The sequence below is a fragment of the Pelodiscus sinensis genome, chromosome 2, assembly GCF_049634645.1.
Source record: "Pelodiscus sinensis isolate JC-2024 chromosome 2, ASM4963464v1, whole genome shotgun sequence".
NCBI classification, from domain to species: Eukaryota; Metazoa; Chordata; order Testudines; family Trionychidae; genus Pelodiscus; species Pelodiscus sinensis.
This window is the reverse complement of record NC_134712.1, coordinates 249,269,814-249,296,577: the sequence shown is the minus strand read 5'-3', so window position 1 is coordinate 249,296,577 and position 26,764 is coordinate 249,269,814. Positions and strand designations below refer to the sequence as shown.

Genomic DNA, 26,764 nt, shown 5'->3' with positions numbered 1-26,764 from the left:
TATAGCTATGAAGGAAGGAAAGTATTCTAGTGTTAAACAGTTCTGCCTCTTTTTGTGGTGCTGTCTTCCCTTCTCCTTCTAGCTTAGTAGCTATGGTATAGGCATGATGATCTTGAACTGAGTCTGATATCTTTGTTTGGCCTCCTGGTTTTCCATGTCATTCCAGTCATAGGTTTTGTCATGCTTCCTTTACTGATGAGATTTTAGCCACTACTCGGTTTTCCTAGGGAATTATTTTCTGTCAGGTCCATAGGTCTTGGCAGGCAAAACACAGATGTCAAAAATAGAAATATCTATTTCAGAATAGTGCGTGTGGAGAGATGGTGGCTGGAGTTATTTTCAAAATTTTAAACTAAGGGGCCTTCAGGAAATCCCACAGGTGCTCTGCTGGCTGCTCTGTCCACACTTATCACCACTCTATAACTTCCCTTCCCCTGCAGCCCTTAAATCTACAGACGTGAAAGGGCTCGTGGCACGAAGCTGGCCCTGCTCACATCGTCCCACACAGCAGGACCCTGCACGGCCTTCCCTGCTGCCATGGCTGAGCCCACCACTCTGGACGAGCCCCCCACAGCTGCTGGCACTGCCTTAGGCAGCTCCCAGGACCCTGACAGGGTCCAAAGAGACACACACCTGGAACAGAGATCCTGGACCTCACTGAGGTCTGGGGTGAGGAAACAAGACTCCCAGCGCTAGCCCTGAGGCTCTCCTCCCCCATCCTCCACCTTCCAACTCCCTCCTCTCCCCTCCAAGCTTCTTTCCCCAGTCCCTCCCCAGTTACATTGACCCCAAATAAGAACAAAGAGTTTATTTTTGCAAGCAAACAGTGAAATTTATTGTCTCTGTGGGGGAGGGAGGGAAGAGGGGGAGAGGAAAGAAAGACAAAGAGGGGCAATGCACAGGCCCCTTATGTGGAGGCCCAGGGGAGGGTGTCACTAGGGTCCTTGTGTGAAACTCTCTCAGGGCCTCCTGGATGCACACAGCCCCCTGATGGGCTTGCTGGATAGCAGCCGTGCACGGCTGCTCAAAGGCCTTGCTGATCTGGTCAGCCTCTGCCCCCACCCTGGGAGGAACATCTTCCCCCTGCTTTCACAAATATTGTGAAGGGCACAACACACCGCCACCACTTGGGGGATGTTCTGCTCCCCCACATCTAGGCGGCTGAGGAGGCAGCAGAACCTCCCCTTCAGACGCCTGAAGGCGGCCTCCACCACATTACAGGCCCAGCTGAACCTGGCATTGAAGCACCCCTTGCTGTTGTCCAGGTGTCCTACGTAGGGCTTCATTAGCCAAGGGAGCAGAGGGTAGGCTGCATCCCTCACAGTACAGACTGGCATGTCCACGTGCCCGACCCTGATAGTGCAGTTAGGGAAAAAAGTGCAGGCGTGCACCTTCTGGTAGAGGCTGGAGTTGTGGAAGACGCAGGCGTCATGCACCTTCCCCGACGACCCAATGTAGATGTCCATGAACTGCTCGCGGTGGTCTGTGACTTCCTGCAGCACCATTGAAAAGTACCCTTTTTGGTTGACGTGGTTGTCTGCCCGGTGGTCAGGAGCCTGGATGGGGATATAGATGCCATTAATGGACCCCACCCCGTTGGGGAGGCCCATGGTGGCAAAGCCGGCGATGATGGGGTCCAGGTCGCCCAGGTGTTGATGGCCCACACCACCTGTGGAAGAAAACAAACAGAGAATCACAGGGGTGCCAGGGCCCTTGAAAGGCCCACAAGCCCCCTTCCCTTCCCTCCACACACCAGGAGCAACCCCCTATTTACCTCATCCCCCATCAGGACTTTGTGAAGATAAGACTAAAAACCCCTCAGGAGAGGGCTTCCACCACTCCCACCTGTCTTCCCTAGGGAATCCCATTCCAGCAGTTCTCCCTGCTCCTGGGACAATAGCCCAAGAGCGCCATACCTGCATGAGCACAGCCCTGACGGTCGATCTCCCGACACCGAACTGGTCCCTGAAGGATTGGTAGCTGTCTGGCGCGGTGAGCTTCCAGATGGCAGTGGCGACCTGCTTCTGGAGGGGGATGGTGGGATGCATGTGGGAGTTCCATCATGTGAGGGCAAGGGGGAGCCACTCACACAGCTCCAGAAAGGTGTCCCTCCAGATACAGAAATTCTGGAGCTATTGCTGGTTGCCCCACTGCTCCATAATGATCTGGTGCCACCAGGCCACACTGGTGTCCAGACGCCAGAAGCTGCAGTGCACGGTGTGCAGGGGAGTGTGGGTGGATTTTGTACTGCTTGAGCAGTGCCCACAGAGCAAGGAGGAAGTTTCCCACAATGAGCCGGGGGTTGTGTTCCTGCAGGGCCTGGAAGGCAGGCTGCAGACAGAGGTGCAGGAGGTACAACACAACCTGTAAGAGCCGTTGACTGCTCAGAGGCTGGTCTGGCTCCATGGCAAGGAGTGCTGAGGTGTCTGCAAGGGCAACCACAGCAGGCAAAGGAAAGGCTTTGCTGTCCCTCAATGAGGTAGGCAAAGGCGAAGAACCTGAGACATGGCTGTACAGGGGTGGTCCCTTTAAGTTCCTGCTTCAGACAGCCTCAGGCAGTAGTTCCGGGAAGTGATTGCTGTCCTGGTGCCCTGCCTGAAGTGTTTCCAGGTGTCCTTAAATGCGATTCAGCATCCAATGAATGTGGATGCTCTATTTAGAAATAGCTCAGCACTGTATCGATTGGCATTTGCTGTGTAGATGCGCTATTTCGAAATAAGCTGTTTTGAAAGGTTTCGTCTAGCATATCTTATTCCAAAATAAGTGTGCAGTATAGATGTGCCTGTAGTGGCTAGTGCCATGTGGTTCAGAGGAAAAGAATAAGGCATGCATCTTGTATGTCACACTCCCAGCTTCTGTAAACAGAGGCTAGGGGCACATATCCTATATGGTATAGTACATAGTTAGAAGAGGATGAGTTAAGGAATTTGATTAGCTGTCAATTATTTATACCTCAGGATTCATGAAGATTTGCTGCCACCTACCTATAATTTCTCCTCTTTTGTAAGGTTATATTAAAAATAAGGGACAGAACTTCGAAGTAAAGGCATGTATTTTGTGCATGAAATTGCCATGAGTGAATGCATACATTGTATAAAGCTCTAGAAGGCATCTAACACTATTTTTGGAACAAATGTGAAGTGGCATGGGAGATACCATATGAACTGGGCAAGTTCTAACTCTTGAGGAACACACAGAGAAAATAACACCTTTGTTGTTTTCATTTGAATTCCTTAATGCTGGGCAAAAGCACCAAGTCACCATAGGGATAGGTACTATATAAGGATATGTCTACACTAAAAAGTTAATTCGAACTAACAGACGTTAGTTCGAATTAACTTTGATAGGCGCTACACAGGCAAACTGCTAGTTCGAACTTAATTCAAACTAGCGGAGCGCTTAATTCGAACTAGGTAAACCTCATTCTACGAGGACTAACGCCTAGTTCGAATTAAGTAGTTAGAATTAAGGGCTGTGTAGCCACTTAATTTGACCTAGTGGGAGGCTAGCCCTCCCCAGCTTTCCCTGGTGGCCACTCTGGGCACCACCAGGGAAACTCGTCTGCCCCCCTCCCGGCCCCAGAGCTCTTAAAGGGGCACGGTCTGGCTACGGTGCCCGTGCCAGGTGGAAGCCTGCCAGCACCCAGCCAGCAGACCCTGCACCTGGCACGGGACGAACCAGCCATGCGCTCCCACCCAGCGCTCCGCCTCTTCCCGGGAGCCTGCCCAGGTCTGCAAGAGGCGGGCGCCCACCTGGTCTAGTGCGGAGATCGTGGACCTCATCCATGATCTCCGCACTAGGCACAGGAAAGTGGCCGTCTAGGGCAGGAGAGCTGCCAGCCTGGCCACCCAGGAGCAGGTGTGAATGAAAATCAGGGTGGTCCAGTGAGACCCCCGACCCTGAGCCCTGAGCTTAGAATGGCCGTACTGGGTCAGACCAAGGGTCAATCTAGCCCAGTAGCCTGTCTGCCGACAGCGGCCAACACTAGGAACCCTGGAGGGGATGGACCGAAGACAATGACAAAGCCATTTGTCTCGTGCCATCCATCTCCAGCCTTCCACAAATAGAGGCCAGGGACACCATTTCTACCCTCTGGCTAATAGCACTCCATGGACCCAACCTCCATGAATTTATCTAACTTCTCTTTAAACTCTGTTCTAGTTGTAGCCTTCACAGCCTCCTGCAGCAAGGAGTTCCACAGGTTGACTATTTGCTTTGTGAAGAAGAACTTTGTTATTAATTTGAAGCCTGCTACCCATTCATTTCATTTGGTGTCCTCTAGTCCTTCTATTATGGGAACTAATGAAGAACTTTTCTTTATGCACCCTCTCCACACCACTCATGCTTTTATAGACCTCTATCATATCCCCCCTCAGTCTCCTCTTTTCTAAACTGAAAAGTCCCAGTCTCTTTAGCCTCTCTTCATATGAGACCTGTTCCAAACCCCTGATCATTTTAGTTGCCCTCCCCTCTCCCACCCTCTCTCCCACCTCCTTTTCCCAGTCTCCCCGAGTTTTGTTCAATAAAGAGAGTTTCTATTTTTGAACACACGTGTCCTTTGTTTTGTACATCAGAAAGGGGGGCTAGGGAGGGATAAGTGGAAGGAGGTGAGGGAGGAATGGGGTATGAGCCCCCGATAGGGAGGACTGGGGTGGCTCTGCGGGCTCCTCGGAGTTGAAGCTCTCCTGCAGCCCCCTGATTGACCCTCCCCTCCCCCGAATGGCAGCCTGCGGCAAGTGCAGCCAGGCTGATGGCCGAGTGCTGTGATGTGCCGAGTGTGGGCACTGAGGGCACTCCAAGCCAGGACTGCTTTGCAAGCGGGGAACCCCTGAGAACTGTCTGTCCGGGGTGGGGGTCGGGTCCCTTTAAGCACAGCCCTCGGCTAGCCTGAGACAGCAGCTTCACGCTCTAAGTCCTAATCTGATGCCCTGCCGGCACTGCTTCCGGCCATCCTTAACCTCAGTTCAGGGTCCACTCAATGTGGACATGCTAGTTCGAATTAGCAAAATGCTAATTCAAACTAGTTTTTAGGTCTAGATGCACTAGTTCAAATTAGCTTAGTTCGAATTAACTAATTCGAATTAAGTTAGTTCGAACTAGTGCTGTAGTGTAGACATATCCTAAGATAGATATTTGTCCATCTCTAACTTCTGTGACTGAAGGGATGTTTTAAAAGTCATTATATGGCAGTAGATGCAATATATATGCAAAGAAATGCATGGCAAAGCAGAAGCGTATTGAAAAATAGAGAGGTCTCTATTAAGAAGTCAACCACGATTACTAGTGGCTGTGTAATAAAATGTAATTAAATGTAGACTTTTTATTTGGTGGAATCTTTGTAAGACCTAGAAAATGGAGAATACCTGTTAAGGTAAATAAAACAGATTTAATCCAGAGAACCCACATGGTGTCCTTTAAATAATCAGATAAATGCCACAAGTTATATCCATAACCTTTGTTTCTAATTGATTTTCCTACATTCAGTTAACTATTTTGTGAAAAACTACCTAATAAAAACCAATAGAAACAAAGTTTGCTTTTTAAAGTATATTTGGAGATGTGCTTTTTTTTTAACTACAGGTGATCATTTTTGGAAGGATTCCACTGACTAATAAGTTCATCATTCCTCTTTCATCATTCCTCTTTATACGTACATCCAAAATGGCTGAGCATTTAATTTTGGTTTTAAGAGAAATCCAAATGTCTACTTGGTTTATCTCCCTGCCTAAAATGTGCCTATAAAAATAATTTTAAATCCTGCAGTTCTTATTCAAGACAAACTCCTGATAAAGCTAATGCAACTTTGGCCTTGGTACAGATCATAGAATCATAGAATACTAGGACTGGAAGGGACCTCGAGAGGTCATCTAGTCCAGTCCCTTGCCCTCATGGCACAACCAAATACTGTCTAGACCATCCCTGATAGATGTTTATCTAACCTACTCTTAAATATCTCCAGAGATGGAGATTCCACAACCTCTCTGGGCAATTTATTCCAGTGTTTGACCATCCTGACAGTTAGGAACTTTTTCCTAATGAAAAATGGGTGTCCTCAAGCTCTGGCATATTCCATTCCCTCCAGAGATCCTGAGAGAATTCCCGCCCTGTCCCCGGACCTAGCTCCCTGGCAGGAGTGCTGAGGGGGAGAAGGGGGGTGGGGCAAAGCCCCATGTCTTGACCCCATTTTCCTGGCAGGAGTGTGGGGGCGGATAGGTGGGAAGGGCTGCAGGTGGAAGTGGTGGGGAGGGTCCTCTACTTTCTCTGGCCCAGGATCCCACAAACCCCTAATCTGCCTCAGAGTCCCAGCTCATTCATGGGCCTGCTAGGTGAGCATGGGCAAGTCACATCATCACTCTATGCCTCAGTTTCTCCATCTGAAAAGGTAAAATGATAGTCATCACCTCGGTAAATGTGTTTGAAACCTCCCGATTAAAAGGATAAGAGATCAGTAATACTATTAACATTATTAAACTGAAGTTAATTAATTTCTATGCCCCCTATTCTTGCCTTTGTCTAAGATTAATTAATTATATAATGGCTGGAAGAAAATAACGAACACAGCACTGTACTCATCTTTCCCCTATACTTAAGTGTGGGAGTCCAAATACTGAGGAATCCATATTTCTCCAGTAGATTTTTATAAACAAGTATTTTTGTCTGCCCTGTCAGCAGCCATTATTCATTGATATTCAGATAGTCCTTTGATGTAGCACTGGTTTTGTCTCTCTCTCTCTCTCTCTCTCTCTTTTTTTTTTTTTTTGCCAAGTGCATATATAGACAAAAGATGCCTGGGGTGGTGAATAATGATGGGAACTTTTGAAAATGGCAAGCCAGGGTAAAAAGGAAAAGAAAATAGGAATGAAAAATAAGACAGGAATGTCTTTACTTTTCTAACGGATGAAAAGAATAGACTACAAAACCCATGTGAGTGAGCTCACATCAGTCAGTCCTAAACTACATTTCAAATCATAATCGAGAAAGGTCAAATACTGTTATTGTTGACACTGATGTCAATGGGACCGTGTGAGAGGTGCAGAGATTGGTCCCACATAAATTGGGACTGTAATACTTTCTGAGCTGGATCCTGCAAAGTTATTATTATTTATTATCTGTGTTATTCTAACACGAACCAGAAGCCAGTCATGCTAAGCACTGTACAAACCTCGAACAAAAAGACAGTCCCTGTCTAACAGAGTTCACAGCTGAAGGGCTAAGCTCTCTGTCCAAATCCAGCGAAGCACTTAAAGCATATGATTAACTTGAAACAAATGAGCAGTTCTCCGGACTTCAGAAAGAAAGCTGGTGTGTTCAAAGCATTCAAGCACTTACGTGGGTTTGGCCGAGTTCTAAGCTCCTTGTAGCAGTGAGCCCTGTATCAGGCAGTCTTATATTAATATAGCAACGCAAGGATTGAACAGATTCTTTATGGAACAACTCCCTCTACTGTTCTTTCTGCTCATTTTTCTTCCAGTGCTTCCTCATGGCCATTCCAGTCTGGTGTGTGTGTGCTGCATACACAGATCCTGGAGCTTTTTCCCTTTAGCAGTACCTGTTGGGCCAGCCAGAGAGCTCCCTGGAGTGGTGCTGCTAAATCCATGCATATATATCTCTGCTGGCCCTCCACCCCTTAGTTCCTTCTTACCACCTGTGATGGTAGCTGGAGGGTGTCTAACCCTTAACTGAAACTAAATACAGGACTGTGAATCACTTTAAAGACTAACAAGATGGTTTATTAGATGATGAGCTTTCGTGGGCCAGACCCACTTCCTCAGATCAAATCCACTATTTGATCTGAGGAAGTGGGTCTGGCCCACGAAAGCTCATCATCTAATAAACCATCTTGTTAGTCTTTAAAGTGCTACATAGTCCTGTATTTTGTTTCAGCGACCCCAGACTAACATGGCTACATTTCTAACCCTTAGCCTTTTGTATATAGTGTTAGTGTTGTTTAAGTTGTTTGTAGTGTAAATAGTTAATAGTAAATAGTTGTTAGATAGCCTGAGGAGAGTTTTCACCTTTATCTCTCCACTCCCAGAGAGGGGATGCCTGGGCTGCAGGGTTTCAAGCAGTGTGTCAAGTGCTGGAAACCTATGCCCTGCAGCGATCTGCACAACTCATGTTTAAAGTGTCTTGGAGTGGGTCATCTCACAGATTTGTAGGAACTTTAAGCCAAGAACCAAGCGGGAATGTGAGTCCCGTTTGAAGTTCATCTTAATGGAGTCCGTTCTTCAGCCTGTGGCACCAGACTCTGCACCAGTGGTGCGGAGCACACCTGCCTCAGTGTGGGAAGCAAATGCGGCTCTGATGGTGGCAACAGCCAAGTGTTCGGCCCAGAGGCACTGTTCTCAGTGTCTGGTGCAGAGAAAGAAGAGACAGCACAGCGGGCGGTCCTGATAGGTGCGGCCACAAGGTGTGTCATGTGGCTAAGCAATGGGTGAGCTCGACGCATAAGGAGAGTCTAGTGCTGGACCTTAGGGTGGAGGCGGTCCGGCAACCATCAACCCTTGAGACTTCTGACATTGAGCGAGAGCTCATTGAGCTCACATCATCTCCGGGCCTGAACCAGGGGTTGGCACCAGGTGCCCCGAGCCTGTCTTAGTGTTACAACAGGCCCAACAATTGGTACTGTGACATCCAGCAGCACCGCTACTGACAACGGTACTGCTGACAGTGGCACTGGTACTGCCACCACCGGCACCGGCATGTATGTTGGCACCAGCCTCAACACTGCCACCAGTACAACAACAGCAATGGTCCAACACAGCAGGCATCCTCTTCTGTCAGGCTCTCTACCTCTACGGCACCGTTATACTCCTCTGCCTCAACAATATCAGTGCAGGTGGTGCCTCCAGTACTATACCCACACCACCAGCCGCATATCTGCTGACCACATGCTTGTACTATTGAGGCCCCCACTAGCACCAGCCCACAGGGGAAAGCCAGCGGCAATGGCCCAGCATAGACAGGCACGCCATTCGTCAGCACCACCATGATCTGCCTCAGACTATTCATCTGAATCAGAGGCCACGTCTGTATGTTCCAATGCCTCCTCCTATAGATCAAGATTGTGGCATCGATCACATTCTCAACACCAATCCCGGCATCACAGCCCGACAGTGCACAAACATGGCAGCCGCCTGCCCAGTGGCCATTTTGGACGCCATGGGCGTATCATCAGGCTCAGGGTCTGCCACCGTCGAGGTCTATGTTGGTGGCCACTCCCTATGCCACGCTCCTGTCAAGGGCTCCAGCCTCCAAATCCTCTTGTCAGGTGTTCCTACTCCACTTGAGATATAAAGTGGTCTCAGGACTGACAGACAACACAGCAGCAATGAATTATATCAACAAACAGGATCCCCACTCCCCTCTGGATCCCCAGAACGCAAAATACTGCAGGAGCCTGGGATCTGCTGGGGAATCCCCAGCGGACCCCAGACTCCAGGCAGCTGCCCCTTTGAATCATGTGGATGCGTGGTTTAAAGAGACAGCTGCCAAACAGTTGATCCACGGATCAGCTGTCCCTTTGAACCACGCATCTGCTTGATTCAAAGGGGCAGCTGTGGGGAGCCTGAGATCAACTAGGGACTCCTCAGCTGACCCCGGGCTCCTAGTAGCCTGCAGCATAGCATGGAGCCCAGGGTCAGTGGGGTACTCTGAGTCCCCTGCTGATCCCAGGCTCCATGGCTTTGAAATGCACAAGATCCCCCGCTGGGGACTCTTGTGCATTTCAAAAAAGGCACCTGCATGCAGCCCGGAGTCAGCGGGACTGCCCGCTGGCCCCTGGCTGTACACAGAATTCCGCATTCCTTTTTTGAAATGTACAAGAGCCCCAGCAGGCGCTCTTGTGCATTTCAAAGCCATGGAGCCCGGGAGGAGCGGAGGACTCAGAGTACATTTCAAAGGAGGAATGCGGAAGTTACTATAGACGAGTTGACTAGTCAAAAAACTATCCGATAAGCAAATGCTTATCAGATAGTCGACTAGTCTTTAACATCCTTAATATGCACCAATATAGAGGTGCCACTGTAGAGGGCTCCCTGGCTGGCCCAATGGGTACTGCTAAGGGAAGAATACTCGGGGATCTCTGCACACAGCATGTGCACACCTAACTGGAATGGCTATGAGCAACACATCTCGACAACATCTTTTCTTATGAGGAAAGTAACCGTTTTTTTCTATGGGAGGAAACAGCTGTTTTAGCTCAGTGACATACATACATTGTGCAGGATTAGGCATAAAATGGCCAGTTCCTTTCAGCACAGCAACCGCTTTTCATCTCTGTCCCTCTGGTGCTCATTCAGCAGAGTAAGTGCAACCAGGCCCAGCAGCAGCTGCAGGGAGGTGTTACAACTGATTTGTTGTTGAACAAAACCTGCTAATGGGCTTTAGTCAGCCCTTTGCTACAATACAAAGCCATGATAAATAATCTGCTATACTCTCTTTATTTAATCAATACTGGGACCATACTTGTAGCCTTCTCCGGGAACCTGTAAAACGCTCTCTATTCCCTAAAGCAATTATTTTTTTAGTGTCAAAACACTTTTATTTTTACTTATTATGACAAAGTTTTTTTTTTTTACCATATTCTTGCTTGCTGTTCCTTAAATCCAGTGAAAAGGAAGGTGGAAGGACCTAACGCATTACAATGGAGGTCAAGAATGTCCCATGCTCATTAGACCACAGAATGTAAACATACTAACCCAGTAAACCAAAAGAAAGAATTTAAGTTAGCAGTTTGGAATAGTGATGAGGTCAGCGTGTTTTTAAACCCATCTACTATAACAATGATCAGTATTACATTCACTCTAATATTTTCAAACGCAGATGCCTAGTGCCACTCTTCAGTACCCACAATAATGAACCTAGCCAAATCTCTTAATATTAAGACATACAGACCACCCTCAATTTTTGTTGACTAAAATACCTTTGCAACTCAGCCCATCTATTTTTGCACCTAATTATAGACTGCTATAGGCAATGAGCCAAAGAAAATGGACACAAAAAAACTAGAAACATTTAACCAAGTACTGACAACTTCATCTTAACTTCGGGCAAGATAACGCGTAAAAACAACCTGTCCTAGCATCATTAAAAGGGAACAAAGCAACACTATATCCAGCCTTTTTTACTTCTGATGCTCAGATACAGAATATCCTAACACGTTCAGAAATCAGCCTGCTTAAAACTGATGCACTATAACCCTGAGTTATGTCAAGGTCTTATCAAGACCACCGCCCCATTCAGACGATGTGCATTTATATTACACTAGGACAGTGGTCTCCAACTTTTTTACATCCAAGGTCACTTTTAAATCTCAGAACAGACAAAGATCTACCGCCCCGTCCCTGCCTTGAAGCCCCGCCCTCTCTATTCTCTTCCTGTCCATCACTTGCTATCCCCAGCCCTTACTTACACACTCTGATAAACAGTTTATTTTTAAATTATGCAATATATACAATTAAAATCACGTGTTTATAGTTATGAAATAAATGGTCTGTTTTTTATTCATGCTATTTAAATCTAAAATGACGCATTTATAATTATACATTTTGTGGGGACAGAGTTCTGCGGCGGGGGGCAGGGGAGAGGGAACAGGGTGCTGGGAGGGCAGAGGACAGAGTTCTGCAGCAGGGGATATAGTGCCAGTGGGGACAGGTTTCTGCAGCTGGGGACAGGATGTGAGTGGGGACAGAGTTTGGGGAGTGGGGACGGGAATGGGGACAGAGTTCTGTAGCTGGGGACGGGAATGGGGACAGAGTTCTGTAGCTGGGGACAGGGGAATGGGGACAGAGTTCTGTAGCTGGGGACGGGAATGGGGACAGAGTTCTGTAGCTAGGGACGGGGGAGTGGGGTCTGGGGAGCGGGGAGTGCGGACAGGCGGCGAGGTGACAGTGTCAGCAGAGAATCCCCTGCATCTTCCTCCTCCCAGGATTCTCCCACCAGAGGGAAGCCAGCATGTGCCTCCTCCAGGCCCGACTCTCCCCCAGCCCGTGGCTCAGGGAAACCCCGCGCTTGCCTGCCCCGGGGCCAACCCCCCGCTCCCATGGCAGGACCAAACCTCCACGGGCGCCTGCCCTGGGGCCAAACGCCCTCTCCCATGGCACGGCGTGGCCAACCCCCTCCCACAGCAAGGCCAACCCTCTGCCCCAGGGCCAAACCCCCCTCCCATGGCCCGGCCCGGTGTAACAACAGAAACACCAACTTCTCCAAATCTGCGAATTTGGGTGCACTGAGCATGCGCATCCGAACTGAGCAAACTCAGTAGCCTTCGCTGTTGCCGCTGCCCTCTCTCTGCCCTCACTGCTTCGTAGAATTTGCTTCCTCCTCTTTGGAGGGGTTTAAAATGATTAAGGGGGGCAAATTGCAGCGGGGGGGTGTCATGGTCTGAGCAAGGGGCAGAAATTTACTGGCTGGGGGGATCAAGCTACTGTAGGTAGCGTCAGAAGAGGGGCTAAAGGGGAAAAATCGGGGGGTGGGAGCCAGGGTTAAGTCGGGGGGGGGGGAGGGCTGACACTACCAGACCCTTTTCGTGGACAAAATTCCCGTTTAGGGATGGGGGAGACGGGGGAACAGTTACTCCGCAGGACGAGCCACCTGATGTCTTTGTAAATACTGCGTTGCAAGGGGTGCAAAGGCTTTTTTTCTTTCTCTTCCCTGGATGCTGCATGTCAGCCCCGGAGCAGGGGACTGGCTCCTGGGCTTGAGTTCTTAAAGGCACAGGCCTCCCAATTCCTAGACGTCAATGCTTAGATACCACAGTTCCTCTCTCTGTGTACAAGTGTGAAATATTGTACAGCCAGTTCCTGCCTCAAACTCTGCCTCTCACGTTTGGAGTATTTAAGCATCTTCTCTTAGTTTCTATGTCGACATGAAGTCACTGCAGCTCCTTTCTCTTATGTACTGTGCTGAGGTGCTAAACTCCCAGAGCCCACACATCCACAATCCCTCCTGTACGGCAATCCCCTGCCCCAGGGCAGAGCCTGCATCCGTCCCCCAAACTGCCCTAGTCTGCACCCCTCCTGCACCCAAACTCCATCTCAGAGCCTGAGCCCCAAACAGGTTAACCTTCTGTGGGCTCTCATAGGGGCAATAGGGATATGGGGCAGAGTCCTCAGAGCAGGAGTCTCCAACCTTTTTAAGCACGAGATCACTTTTTAAATTTAAGTGCAACCCAAGATCTAACTCAAATATAAATACCCTTGCCCCGCCTCCTTCCTACCCCTTCTCCAAGGCCCCGCCCCTGCTCACTCCATCCTCCCTCTCATGCCTATCCTCACTCACTTTCATCAGCCTGGGACAGAGGGTTGGGGGTGCAGGCTTTGGTCTTGGATGAAGGGATCTGTAGTGTGAGAAGGGCTCTGAGCTGCTCTTGGGATAGGCAGGTGGACGTAGGAGGGGGTTCTAGGTGCAGGCTTTGGGAGGGTATTTGGATGCAGGGGTGCTTAGAGCTAGGATAAGGGCTTGAGTACAGGAGGGGGTTCATGACTGGGGTAGGAGTTTGGGATGTGGGCTCCATCTGGACACTGCTGGTGGCTCCTGGGTGGTGGTGCAGTGGGGCTAAGGCAGGCTCACCTGTGCCCTGGCCCTGAACCACTCCCTAAAGCAGCCAGCAAACTCCATCCCTAGTCTTGTTGTGCCCCCTCTCTGCTCTGTGGAGAAAGGATAAAGAATGGGGAACCCTGACATCAGCACCCCTCTTTTCCCTCCCCTGCCCTGCACAGAAAGCAGGAGACTCTCAGGGGGAGGGGCAGCTCCAAGGCAAAGGGCAGGAGCTGTGCAGCAGTGCGGGTAAGGGGCAGCTGAAGTGCTGGCACTTCATAACCTCTTGGCCAAACCCATCAGGATCAGCTGTCAGAGGCTCCAAGATCTACCAGTAGATCCTGATCTACTGGTTGGTGACCACTGCACTAGGAGATGTACCCAGCATTGCAGATGTACACTAGCAGATGTACCAGATTCTGTGCTACCCAGCCAGCAGCTCCTCCCTGGGGGCTGGGACTACATTGACGTGCTGGTGGTTCCCCCCAGAAGGGTGGCCTGTGGCAATGGGGGCTGCACTGCCTGGCCCTGGCTGGCGGCTGCTTTCCAGGGGGGCCATTGGTTGGTGGGACTGCTGGGAAATGTAGTCTCCCCCCCCCCCCGCAGATCTGGTACTGAGGCCAAGGGCCAAGGGAAGGGGTTTGGCCTGAAGCCTTGGGGTAGGGGGCAACTTGCCCGGGTTGGTGACCTGCAACATGCAGAATCCCAGTCCCAGCTGGCCCTTCTCTTACTGGTGTGGCTGCTCCTTGTGGTCATTTTGCAGTTTAACTGCCCCCCACACTCACTGCTCCCCTGTGGTCAATGCAGAACATAACTGTTCCGCCTATCAGACCCCTCCCTTTCTGTATTATGGAAAACAATTTGATTTCAGGCACATCCGATTGTCCTGGCACAACCAAACCCTTACTTTGCTTTAAGTTATGATAAGAGGAAGCTGCATACTGAATTTGGCAATCCTAGTTCTTATCATTTAGGAGGACTTCTTGAACAAATGGACTCACAGACAGACAGACAATGCACATTTCTAAAATATATAGTAGATTAGCAGCCTGAAGTGCTGATCAGCTCAGGGTCCCAAAGTGCTAGTGTAATGCTGGCAGACCACAGTCATCTGTGGGTGGAATAACACCTGGGACCTCTGGAGCTTAGAACATGAACCCCCACCATGTGAGCTAAAAGTCAGCTGACTTAGCTAAGGCTGCATATCAGACTAATTATTCCCTCTGTAAGTAGTCTCGGTGCCACTAAATGGGATACCACACCACATCCGGAAGGTGTGTGGATTACACTAGGAGATATACAAAGAAATAAAACACCTCAAATCCTGAACTGAGGAGTTTACAATCCATGTGAAGATAGTGACATATGAGAATAGAAGACGAGGGAAAGCCATCAAAATGATTTGGGGATCATGGGATTAAGGAAACACTCCCTTCCACTTAGATTGAGACTTGAAGATCACTTTCTATATTGCCTCATTTTCATGAGCACTCTGAGGCCATATTCTCAGACTTCACCAGAGGTGGCCCTAGACTAGCTGCCAGCAACTGGCGCCCTAGGCGAACCATGCAATTAGCACCCCCGCTCCAAACCCCTCAATGATATTGCGCCACCATTTGGCGCCCCATTTAGCTTGGCACCCTAGGCGACCGCCTAGTTTGCCTATATGGACAGGCCGCCCCTGGACTTCACAGATGCAACAGGACTTAGTTCATAAGAACACAAGAACAGCCTTACTGAGCCAAAGCAAAGGACTTACTAGCCCAGGAGAACAAAGCAATTATCAATCCATCCATTCCTTGTTGTCTTGTACAGCATCTGGCAAACAGAGGCTTAGGGATACTCAGAGAATGAGGTTGGATTCCTCACTGGGTAGACCTTCTTTTATGAGCTTATCTAACTATTTTTTTAACCCAGTTATACTTTTGGCCTTCACAGCATCCCACAGAATCATAGAATACTAGGACTGGAAGTGACGTCAGGAGGTCGAGTCCAGTCCCCTGCCCTCATGGCAGGACCCAGTACTGTCTAGACCATCCCCAACAGCAATGCATTCCATAGGTTCACTGTTTGCTGTGTTAGGAAGTACTTCTTTTTGTTTGTGTTAAATCTGCAGTCTACTAATTTCATTGGGTAAGGTAAACCATGGTTCTTGGGTCATGTGAAGGGATGAATAACACTGCCTTAATTACTTTCTTCACAGCATCTAGAGCTCATCGTGCTAGTTCTTAAAGCATACATGGTGTCTTTCTTGAGCACCTCTTCTTGTGACTCTGAGGTAAACAGAAATCATATCTAGGGTTCCTGCACCAATCAATGTTAATTTACTACAAGACTTCCTGAACTCTTCAGTGCTGAATTCTTACAGACATTCTTCAGAGATATTCAAAAATCTTACCTGTGGTCTGGTAACTGAATCTCATTGTTTTTGGGAGACCTTTCTCTCTTCTCTCTTCCAGTTCCTGAATGTCTGCGAAGAATGTTTAGTTTGAAGGTTTTTTCATTGGTCTCTGTATCAAAGCTTGCCATTAATTTCCTTTCTTCAACCTTGGTTCTTTCTCTTTCAGATAGCAGTTTGGCAACTGGGTCAGCTGCATCTTTGGGTACATGTTTTAGCTTCTCACTGACTGAACTTGTGTGTGGGGTTGATAAAATTTTTGATGGAAATTCCATATCTAGTTTCAGAGCACTGTCACTTTGTGATGAGAGGTAACTCCTGGACTCTGCGGAAATTCCTTTAATCTCTTGAAAATCACTTGCTGGCACACCTGAAGAATTTTCCTCATGATCTTCCCCTTTGAATTGTATTGTGCTGGTTATGTCAGAGGATCGTTTAAGAAGCCTTCTTTTTACCAAATCCTAGAATAAGTTGGCAATAAAAGAACGAACCAGATTAGATTTCCAGCCTTTCTAAAAAACACACAAGAAAGCAGAAGGTCCTAACTACCGAGGTGTGCCATTTAATCTGTTATTAGGCATGGGAGAAAACCTGTTTAGATAATAATAGTAAGAACTAACTTGCACATCCACCTGAAATTTTGAACAGTATTAAGCCAGAACTTTATGGTAAGCCAGTTGGGACAGGGACTACCTGGCCTATGACTAGGGTTCCCAGGTACTACAATATAAAAATATTTTTGTTCTCTTGTCGTGCATTTTCATGCATTTTCTTTTCATCCTGGGTCAGAAATTAAAAAGCTCATTAAATGTTGTTGTGATTTTATACAGCTCAGATGAAACCAGGAAGTACAGGAAAGTATCCAATCCTATTTCCAGACCAAAGTGGTATAGGAAAGTTCAGACACACAGGCACATTTTACCTGATCTCATAAAGTATTCAAATTGACCCTCTGAGATTTCTCCATTGTTAGGGATCATGGATCCAACTTCGAACTCTTTACTCAGGCAAAATTCCCAATGACATAAAAATAGAATAGGGAAAGAAACCAAAAACATGAATCTCAGTGTTGGTTTCAAGAATACTCACTGTAAGAGCACAGTACAAAACACAGGGGAATGTTAGCAGAAATTTAATTTCTTGATCTCAGAACTGGTGTTGATTTAGGTTGGAGTTTTTAAAGAAATTCACTGGGATTTAAATGCCTAACTTCCTTCAGTACTTTTGAAAATTCAACCCTTGAAGAGATTAATGAGAATGGAAATGGAAAAGAAACAATAACTATACACAGGGTAATCAAAGATCACATCATTGCATAGAAAAAAACAACAGATGGTCTGGTAGCACTTTAAAGACAAACGAAACATGTGGATGGTATCATGAGCTTTCGTGGGCAAAACCCACTTCTTCAGAAGACGGGAGTAAATCTGAAGAAGTGGGCTATGCCCACAAAAGCTCATGATACCATCTACACGTTTCGTTAGTCTATAAAGTGCTACCAGACCATTTGTTGTTTTTTTCTGTAAAAGACTAACTTGGCTACTCCCTGAAGCTCCTGATCATTGCATAGGTTAGTTATTACACAACTCTATGATGGCTGATTGTTCTGAATCATCTAAATTATTTTAATTACTAACTACAAATGCTTCCTTAAATTACTGCATTGATAAAAACTCTAACTATAATAATAATAATTTGATATACAAAATCGACCTCATGTTATATTCAAATGTCTTTACTAGAAAAGCTAATGTAGAAATCTATAACTTTAACCCTCTTTTTAATCTCTTTAGAAATACAGAAAAGCACCTCTTGTGAACTTGCAGTGGGTCCAGCCATCATTCCTCTGACAATGAGACCAGACTTGGACCTTTGCTTCTCTCTCACTGTGGTTTTCATCTCCTCAGGCATTTCTGTTGTTTTCAAATCATCTCTGTTTTTTAACTTTTTATCTCCTTCAGTGGATGGGCCACTATTGGGTACTACCACAGTCTTGGATTTCTCACTTTTATGTTGGTGTCTTTTTGATGAAATAACTTTATCTAGTGGCTCATCAATGTCATATCTATAGGGGAAGAAGCATATTTTTAAAAATGAAATTATACACAAATATTATCAATAAAAATTGAATACTAACATGGTTGAGCTACTTGTGAATTAGGTAGGAAAGATATATTAATATGATGTCTATTTTTCTGGAATGAATTATAAATTAAATCGATCATTTTAATGTTAGGATTACTTAATGCACTACATATCATATCCTAATGGGGAAAGAAGGTATACAATTCTAAATAGCTTTTAAACCATTAGTTGTCATCATTGAGAATTTATTATTCTTATTTGGATTATTGTCACATCCAGGAACTAACACCTCATTGCGCAATGTGTTGTATTAACAGTGAAGAAAAAGGCAGTCCCTGCCACAAAGAGTTTACAATTTGAGTATAAAACAAGACAGATCCAACCAGAGGAGGAATACCAAGAAAAAGTGAAAATTGGTCAGCATGAAAGTAGACAGGAGTCTCAGCAAACAAGTATCTGATTATATTTCCATTTCTTTGAAGCTTGACAAGAGTCGCTCATATGGAATGACTAACAAATTTTGGATTAAAGTTAAGAATATCTTTACAATATTTCATTCTTATGATTTGCATTTCACATTGTGTTTCTGTGAGGCTTAGATTTTCATGTTTTGCCAGTGTCACATTGCCAAAAGTTCTGATTCCGTATTTAATCATAGGATGTATAAGAACACTGTATGGCTCCCATCCTGCAATGGCTTATGCAGGTCCTTATCTTTATGTATGAGTAGTCACATTGAAGTCAAGTAGAAATTAGATGAACAATCAAATAGACACAGGGCTGCTAATGAGAAAGGGGGGGTCAGCTCCCCCGAGGCCCGGTAATTTAAAAGGGCCTGAGGCTCTGGGCTGCCACTGGCGCTTCCGCAGCAATAGCTGTGGACAGAACCCCAGGCCTTTTAAATTGCTGCTGGATTCATGAGCTATCCCCCGGCCTCACCACTTCTGCCCAACGTGCTGCAGCCTTCTAGGGGCCCTGGAGCCATTCCCTTGGCCAGGGCCCAGCGAAGTCTGTTGTCAGCTCTGAATGGGCAGGTTCTCAGCTGGTGTAAATTGGCACAGCTCCACTGTACTCAGTAGAGCTAGACTGATTTATACCAGCTGAAAATAGACCCACAAGTTATGTTTCCATTGCACATCCACCCAATTGGCTTTGAGCCCCAGACGCATCCACGTTCAGCATCAGCAACATGGAGCGAGCAAGAACCATAAGCTCTAAATCATACCCCCAAATTTTCATTGTTATTTTTAACTAGTACATTGCTTGTGTACTTTTGTCTTTGCTGTCTGGTTTCTGAGGCTTACGAGCACACGGGGGCCGTGTCATTCACACCCACAGCTGCTAGAGAGTCTCTGAGCATCTCGGGCAACCTCACGACTCCTAGAGTTGGGGCTTTACAAAAAGCATCTGACACAGTCAGAGCAGGCAATGTGCTCAGCCATTCTCTCCTGTTTGGGTTCCCATGCCCATGCTCATGCCCCTGGTTTGTGTTGGGCTCCTGCTAGGGTTGCCAGGTGTCCAGTTTTGAACTGAACAGTCCAATACTTGAGCTTTCTGTTTGGGAAACAAACTGAGAAAATATAAATTAGAAAATATAAATGTCTGGTATTTTCTAAATAAAAGGAGGGGTCAGCTCCCCCGAGGCCTGGTAATTGGCACTACCGCAGCAATAGCTGCGGACAGAACCCCAGGCCTTTTAAATTGCTGCTGGAGACATGAGCTATCCCCCGGTCTCAGTGTGCTCAGCCATTCTCTCCTGTTTGGGTTCCCATGCCCATGCTCAAGTGTGTCCGGTATTTTTGTTGAAACCGTCTGGCAACCCTAGCTCCTGCCCCGTGCACCCCCATTCTCAGCCCTTGCTCAAGCTGCCTTGGGAACATTGAGAGCCGGACCGGTGCTTGTAACCACACTTTATGCGGCTATGGGAAACTTGGCCACATCCCTGCTGAGTGGCTGTCCAGATAACTGCAATCATGCCGGACCACTGTGTGCCAGACTAGAGAGCTTCAACCTTTACACAAAAATAGGTCACAGAGGATTTGTATCAATTTCCATACTGCAATAAATAGAAAGGGGTTCCAAATACTTCAGGCTGCTATGTTAGCCACAGGGGGGTGAGACCAGGCATGTCACTGGGGTCACCCCCTCCCCACGCTGCACCCTCAGCCCCCACCACTGGGGGAGGGAAGAACACGTGTGTGTCCCTTTAAAAACAGCCGGCCGCTCCTCCCCCCTCCGCTAGGGGAACACACACTGCGCATGTCCGGAGAGCGGTCAGCCTTTGGAGGGTGGGGATCATAGAGTCCGGGCGCGGCGCAGGACAGAGAGTAACTCTTCGAGAGCCACTTCCGGCCGCTCCGGACCGCCCTGAGTCGGGAGCGGAGAGCGCTCTGACCCGTCAATCATTCCTTCCTCCTGCGCGGGGCGGGGCGCGAAAGAGCGGGCGAACGCTTCGCTGCGCCTGCGCGACGGAAGCGGGCGGAGCGCGTTCGCTCGCTCGCGTGGCGCGTGCTGGGGCTGGGCGCTCTGGCGCGTGGCGTTCTGTGCTGCCTGCGGGGCTGAAAGCAGGGGTGGGTGTAGGAGGGGCCGCGGCACAGGGAGCCCCCAGGGCTTGGAGGGGGGGGGTTACACACTTAACCCCCCCCCCCCACACACACACTTGTTCAGCCTGCCTGCTTATGAACCTAGCAAAAAGAGCCACCATTAAATGGCTGGCAGCTGCAGGAGCCTAGAAAGCCACTGGAGCCAGGGGGCGAGCAGAATTGCAATGGGCAGAGTCTCAGGCACCCTCCATTGAGCCAGCCCATAGAAGAGCTTATGCTAAAAGTGTTCAGTGGTGGCTCAGGGGCTAGTAGATGCTAAGGGAGCTTTCCAACAAAGGGGCATTCACACAGGTTGCTCTTGTCTAGTCTGGCACCTTCACGACCTGATTGGTGCCACGCTAGAGAATTTACCGACCTCCCACGGTCTGGGAGTGCTTAGCAGCATTGCCAACATTTCCACTGCTTTACTGGGCTCTTAGAAGACATTTAGGGGTAAATCGGAGCTAAATAACTGCAGAACAGTGAGACCCAGGATTGGTGCTTGAAAACCCACTGTATGGAGCTATGGGAAACTTGGTCACATCCATCCTGAGTAGTCCCATGGGAATCAAGACTGAGGGGGGAAAATAACTGAGGAGAGTTGGCTGTTTTTCAAAAGGAACATTAAAGGCTCCAAACCAAGCTATTCCACTGTGTAGGCAAGATAGAAAATATGGCAAAAGACCACCTTGGCTTAACCACGAGATCTTGCATGATCTAAAAATAAAAAAAGGAGTCATGTAAAAAATGGAATTTAAGACAAATTACACAGGATGACTATAGGCAAACAACACAGCAATGCAGGAGCAAGATTAGAAAGGCAAGGCAACAAAAATGAGCTCAAACTAGCTACAGGAATAAAGAGAAAAGACAACTTTTTATAAATATATTAGAAGCAAGAGGAAAACCAAGGACAGGGTAGGCCCACTGTTCAGTGTGGAGGGAGAAATAGTAACAGGAAACTTGGAAATGGCAGAGATGCTTAATGACTTCTTTGTTTTGGTCTTCACCGAGAAGTCTGATGAAGGAATGCCTAAAAGTGAATGCTAGTGGAAAGGGGGTAGGTTTAGAAGATGAGATAAAGAACAAGTTAAAAATCTCTTAGAAAAGTTAGATGCCTGCAAGTCACCAGGGCCTGATGAAAAGCATCCTAGAATACTCAAGGAGCTGATAGAGCCTCCAGCTATTATCTTTGGAAAATCATTGGAGACAGGAGAGATTCCAGAAGACTGGAAAAGGGCAAATATAGTGCCCATCTATAAAAAGGGAAATAAGAACAACCCAGGAAACTATAGACCAGTTAGTTTAACTTCTGTGCCAGGGAAGATAATGGAGCAAGTAATTAAGGAAATCATCTGCAAACACTTGGAAGGTGGTAAGGTGATAGGGAACAGCCAGCATGGCTTTGTAAAGAACAAATCATGTCAAACCAATCACATAGCTTTCCTTTGATAGGATAATAGTCTTGTGGATAAGAGAGAAGCGGTGGATGTGGTATACCTAGCCTTTAGTAAGGCATTTGATATGGTCTCGCATGATATTCTTATCAATACTCTAGGCAAATACAACTTAGATGGGGCTACTATAAGGTGGGTGCATAACTCAGAGAGTAATTAATGGTTTTCAATCCTGCTGGAAAGTTATAACAAGTAGGGTTCTGCAGGGGTCTATTTTGGGACCGGCTCTGTTCAATATCTTCATCAACGATTTAGATATTGGCATAGAAAGTACACTTATTAAGTTTGCAGATGATGCCAAGCTGGGAGGGGTTGTGACTGCTTTGGAGGATACAGTCATAATTCAAAATGACCTGGACAAATTGGAGAAATGGTTTGAGGCAAACAGGATGAAGTTTAATAAAGACAAATGAAAAGTGCTCCACTTAGGAAAGAACAATCAGTTTCACACATACAGACTGGGAAGCGACTGTCTAGGAAGGAGTACAGCCGAAAGGGATCCAGGGGTTCTGGTGGACCACAAGCTAAATATGAATCAACAGTGTGATGCTGTTGCAAAAAAAGCAAACATGATTCTGGGATGCATTAACAGGTGTGTTGTGAGCAAGACATGAAAAGTCATTCTTCCACTCTACTCTGTGCTGGTTAGGCCTAAATTGGAGTATTGTGTCCAGTTCTGGGCACTGCATTTCAGGAAAGATGTGGAGAAATTGGAGAGGGTCCAGGGAAGAGCTACAAGAATGATTAAAGGTCTAGAGAACATGACCTATGAAGGAAGGCTGAAAGAATTGGGTTTGTTTAGTTTAGAAAAGAGAAGATTAAGGGGAGACACGATAGCAGTTTTCAGGTATCTAAAAGGGTGTCATAAGCAAGAGGGAGAAAACTTGTTCATCTTGGCCTCTGAGGATAGAACAAAAAGCAATGGGCTTAAACTGCAGCAAGCCAGGTTTAGGTTGGACCTCTCGAGGTCCCTTCCAGTCCTAGTATTCTGTTATTCTATAACTACAATCATTCCAGACCAGTGTGTGCCAGACTAGAGAGTTTCAACCTTTACACAAAAATAGGTCACAGAAGATTTGTATAAATTTCCACTCTGCAAAACATGAGTAGAAAGGGGTTCCAAATACTTCAGACTGCTCTGTTGTTAGGGGGTGAAAAATACTCTTTTGTTTTTGATTTCATGTATTATTTTTCTATTACATACATATGAAAATTTGTTCTCTAGATAATTATCTCTTCTTAAAGGCATGCATTCATATCTGAACTTCTTTGAACTTTCTCACGCATCTGGTCTAATAGCTCAGCAATATTCCCTCTGTTTTTTTCCATTAATATGTGGAATAAATGTTATGTGCACAAGGCATGTGTGGATGTATATCACTAATAGAAACTCATGTTGCTGGCTGTGGGTGCTGTGGGGACACTGCTAATCAGCTGGGTGGGTGGGTGGCGGGAATTTGAATCTCTCTTGGATAACCATCCAAGCTCTCAATTTACAGAGAACACTATAGCTCAGGCTAGTTTGTACAGAAGAATGAAGATGTAGGCTAGAAATGAGATTGTCAAACACAAAGTATGAGAGTGGAGGGTTCTTGAGGAGCACACAATTAAAAGGATGGTCACAATAAATAATATTGATCATATAGTAGCCTTTCAATAGCATGGCAAGCTAAACTATGAAAAGATAAAATAATGTAAGAACTAAAACCTCTTCATACAAGTAATTTTGAATGTAAGGATTAGAGTGCATATATATTTAGGTAAAGTTAAATGAGACTGTACCTGTAAGCCTCAATTTTACTTGTATGAGATGCTGCTGTTCTGCCATGCATGTCTTCATCTGAGTAGTCATTATTTAGTGATGTTTCTACACACCTAGACTGTGAGCTCTTAGCTTGTGGAGTTGAATATGCAGAACTTGTGATGCATCTGGTAGTCCCAAAATGTTCAAGAAAGTAGTTGGTGATAACTTCAAGAATTGTTTTCAGTGGATTCTCCTTTGCCTGGAAAACAGAGGAGGAAGTGCCTTAGTTTACAACTACTGAAAGTCTTCAACCTACTTCAATTAAAACAGAACAAAAAAATTGTAGTTCTACAGTGTACTGATTTAAATCTGCTCATGGTCTTTTAGGATGCACTGAAGGGTTTTGTAGATATAAAATCATGTTATTTCATAAAAAGTATGACTCGGGAATATTGAGTAGCCAGACATCACCTTAAAGATTCTTAAAGACTCAGAAGCTTTAAACAGAATAGGTGGACAGTGAAACAAAATATTCTTTTTTCAGTCCTTTTTTCTTGGCTTCATATTTCGAAATATTTCTTACTATAATATCCATATATACTTGAAAATGACCATGATGTATTTTGTAACTATAAAATATGTGCAATAAAAACTCAACTTTTGATTCTGTTGTTTTTCTCAAAAAAAGTCTGAATTTTGCAGCTAGTATTAGCTATACAGTTAGATATAAGTAAATGCAATCATGCATATTAAACTACATTTCTCAAGTGGTGATTTAAAAAAAATACTGGATGTCAGCCACTTCTGTGTAAATGTAACAAGGAAACAGTACTGAAAGAAACTTTTATTCTTTGAAACCAGTGAAAAACTATATTGTGTCACCATACAAAGATGTGCATTAAAAGCAAAACCAGACCTCAAGCAACTATGCTAATACGAAAATAATTGCTGCTCATTTTACATAGTATATATATTATTACCAATATAAACCAATGTGCTTGTGTACATTTACTGCTTCCAGCAATACCTGTAGTTTAGTAAGTCTGGAAGCAAAATACACAAAAGCAAAATATTTTGGGAGAAGTGAAGTAGCTGAACATGATAGATATATAACATTTAGGATAATCTTGGGCACATAAAATTACTTGAACTGAAATAGTTAGGGCAGCCATGCTAATGCACCTACTCTTACAAAAAAAAGAGTTGTTTTGAAAGCATAATCTGATAACAGTGACTCTAACACCAGACAATGTTGCATTATTGTCCACTTCTGACTCAAGATTATGCTCGCTTTCCATTCTATCTGTGCTTAGTTTCTGGTCTACAAATAACTCCTTTTGGAAAATGGATATAATAAATAATAAAGTGCCTGAAAATTAATCACCAGATGTCATAATATGTGACTTTTGCAGAAGGTAGAAAGTGAATTAGCTTTGATGAAAATTAACTGCACTCCATTCTTCAAATAACATTTATATACACAGAAGTTGTAATAAGACATGGTTCCATCCAGCCCTTAACCTTATGCAAGCAACTTGCACAACATCTTGTTACTTCAGACCCTCCTTAAAGTAAAAAATGTAGATCAGATCTATTCTTTATAGCCATTAATAGGAAATGATACATGTAGTAAAACCAACTATTCGCTCTTTGTATTTTAAAGTAACAACTTAATGGTGATTCTTGTCTGATCTCTTTTTTGGGGAGGTTTGTTTGTTTGTTTTTTAAAGATTGCTTTTAACATGTAATAACATACAATTCTTCGTGTGATGCTGACTTCTGGTCACTGATTACAAAACTGAAAATTCCCTTACCTTGTTTTGTTTGTACAAAGATTGTAGATGCAAAACATTTCTCAGTTCATTTCTATTGTTGATGCTAAATTCAGAACGTGGAAATTCTCTGTCCATGATGGCACTTGTCTTTTTTAAACCCTCGAGGAAAGAAATTTCAATTTTAGACATAGTGCAGGAATCCTAATAACACTTTTAAGTTTACATTTTTATTTAATGGTCATACCTAATTGGAAGCTTGTTATAAATACTAGAGCACATATTGCTAGAGTGCTCAAGCTTCCTATTATTGTCTTTGATAATTTAATTACTGTTGTATTATCTAAACTTCTTTTATAATTAGCTAAGGGAAGCCTGCAAATACAATGGTTACATTATCCAAAGTGATGCTTAAAGCATGACTACGGTGCTACTATGTTAACTTTACCTCAGGGAAAAAATCTATATTTAAAAAACTAATAAAGCTTAAAATATGAAATATGTACACCAGTGGCTTGACTTTTTCCATAGATACTGAATTCAGAATTTTGTTGCTATCTGATGGAACAACTGATAGCCCCAGTGGAAGCTGGGTCTGTTGTGAATATGAATGCCTGTTGTGAATGTGAATATGAATACTGTAATTAGGTACTAGTTGAAAATCAAGAGGATGTTAGGAGTTCATACTCTGTGTCTGAAACTGAAGCTCATGTTTTTATAGTCTGAACACTTCCACTGATCAGGTCTCAGCTGTAGCAAACAAGCTGTATTGTATGTTCAAAGGTCAATCAGGTATGCACGTAATGACTAGAAGTCCTCTTTTTCCTCCTGTGTTGCACAAGCTGTTGTGTATTTTGAATGGATTTGGTCATTACAGTAAATCATGTTAACTTGAATCTGCTTTGTATGGTATTATCTTTTGTTAAACACAAAATGTTTCACTTGATCTGAAGGAACCTTAACTGTGTATTTCAAAACATGGGTTTTCAAAACTACTTTAAAGCAGGCTAAAAACCAATCCAGAATGTCAAACTGTACACTTCTAAAGTACTTTTACGGGTTTTTTCCTGTTAAGAGAATCAAAGCACCACTTTTACTCATATGAAGTCACTTTCTAAACTAGTTACTTAGTGAGCTTATAAATCAGGTTAAGTTGAAAGGTTACTCAAAGATTAACAGCAGTCCCC

At 45.4% G+C, this 26,764-nt stretch overlaps 1 protein-coding gene across 3 annotated transcripts in view; it reads right to left on the bottom strand.

The window, feature by feature from the left end:
- The window catches only part of MINDY4 (MINDY lysine 48 deubiquitinase 4), a 114,273-nt gene that overhangs the window by 85,804 nt on the left and 1,705 nt on the right, over positions 1–26,764 (bottom strand). For 2 of the 3 annotated variants that reach the window (XM_006120581.4, XM_025183364.2), the window contains exons 2-5: positions 25,620–25,739; positions 23,844–24,064; positions 17,747–18,002; positions 15,938–16,398 (exon numbers count right to left, since the gene is read on the bottom strand). In XM_006120581.4, coding sequence (XP_006120643.2) covers positions 15,938–16,398; positions 17,747–18,002; positions 23,844–24,064; positions 25,620–25,739 — 1,058 coding nt within the window. The remainder of the gene's footprint in view (positions 1–15,937; positions 16,399–17,746; positions 18,003–23,843; positions 24,065–25,619; positions 25,740–26,764) is intronic. The other variant, XM_006120582.4, reaches the window with a different exon arrangement.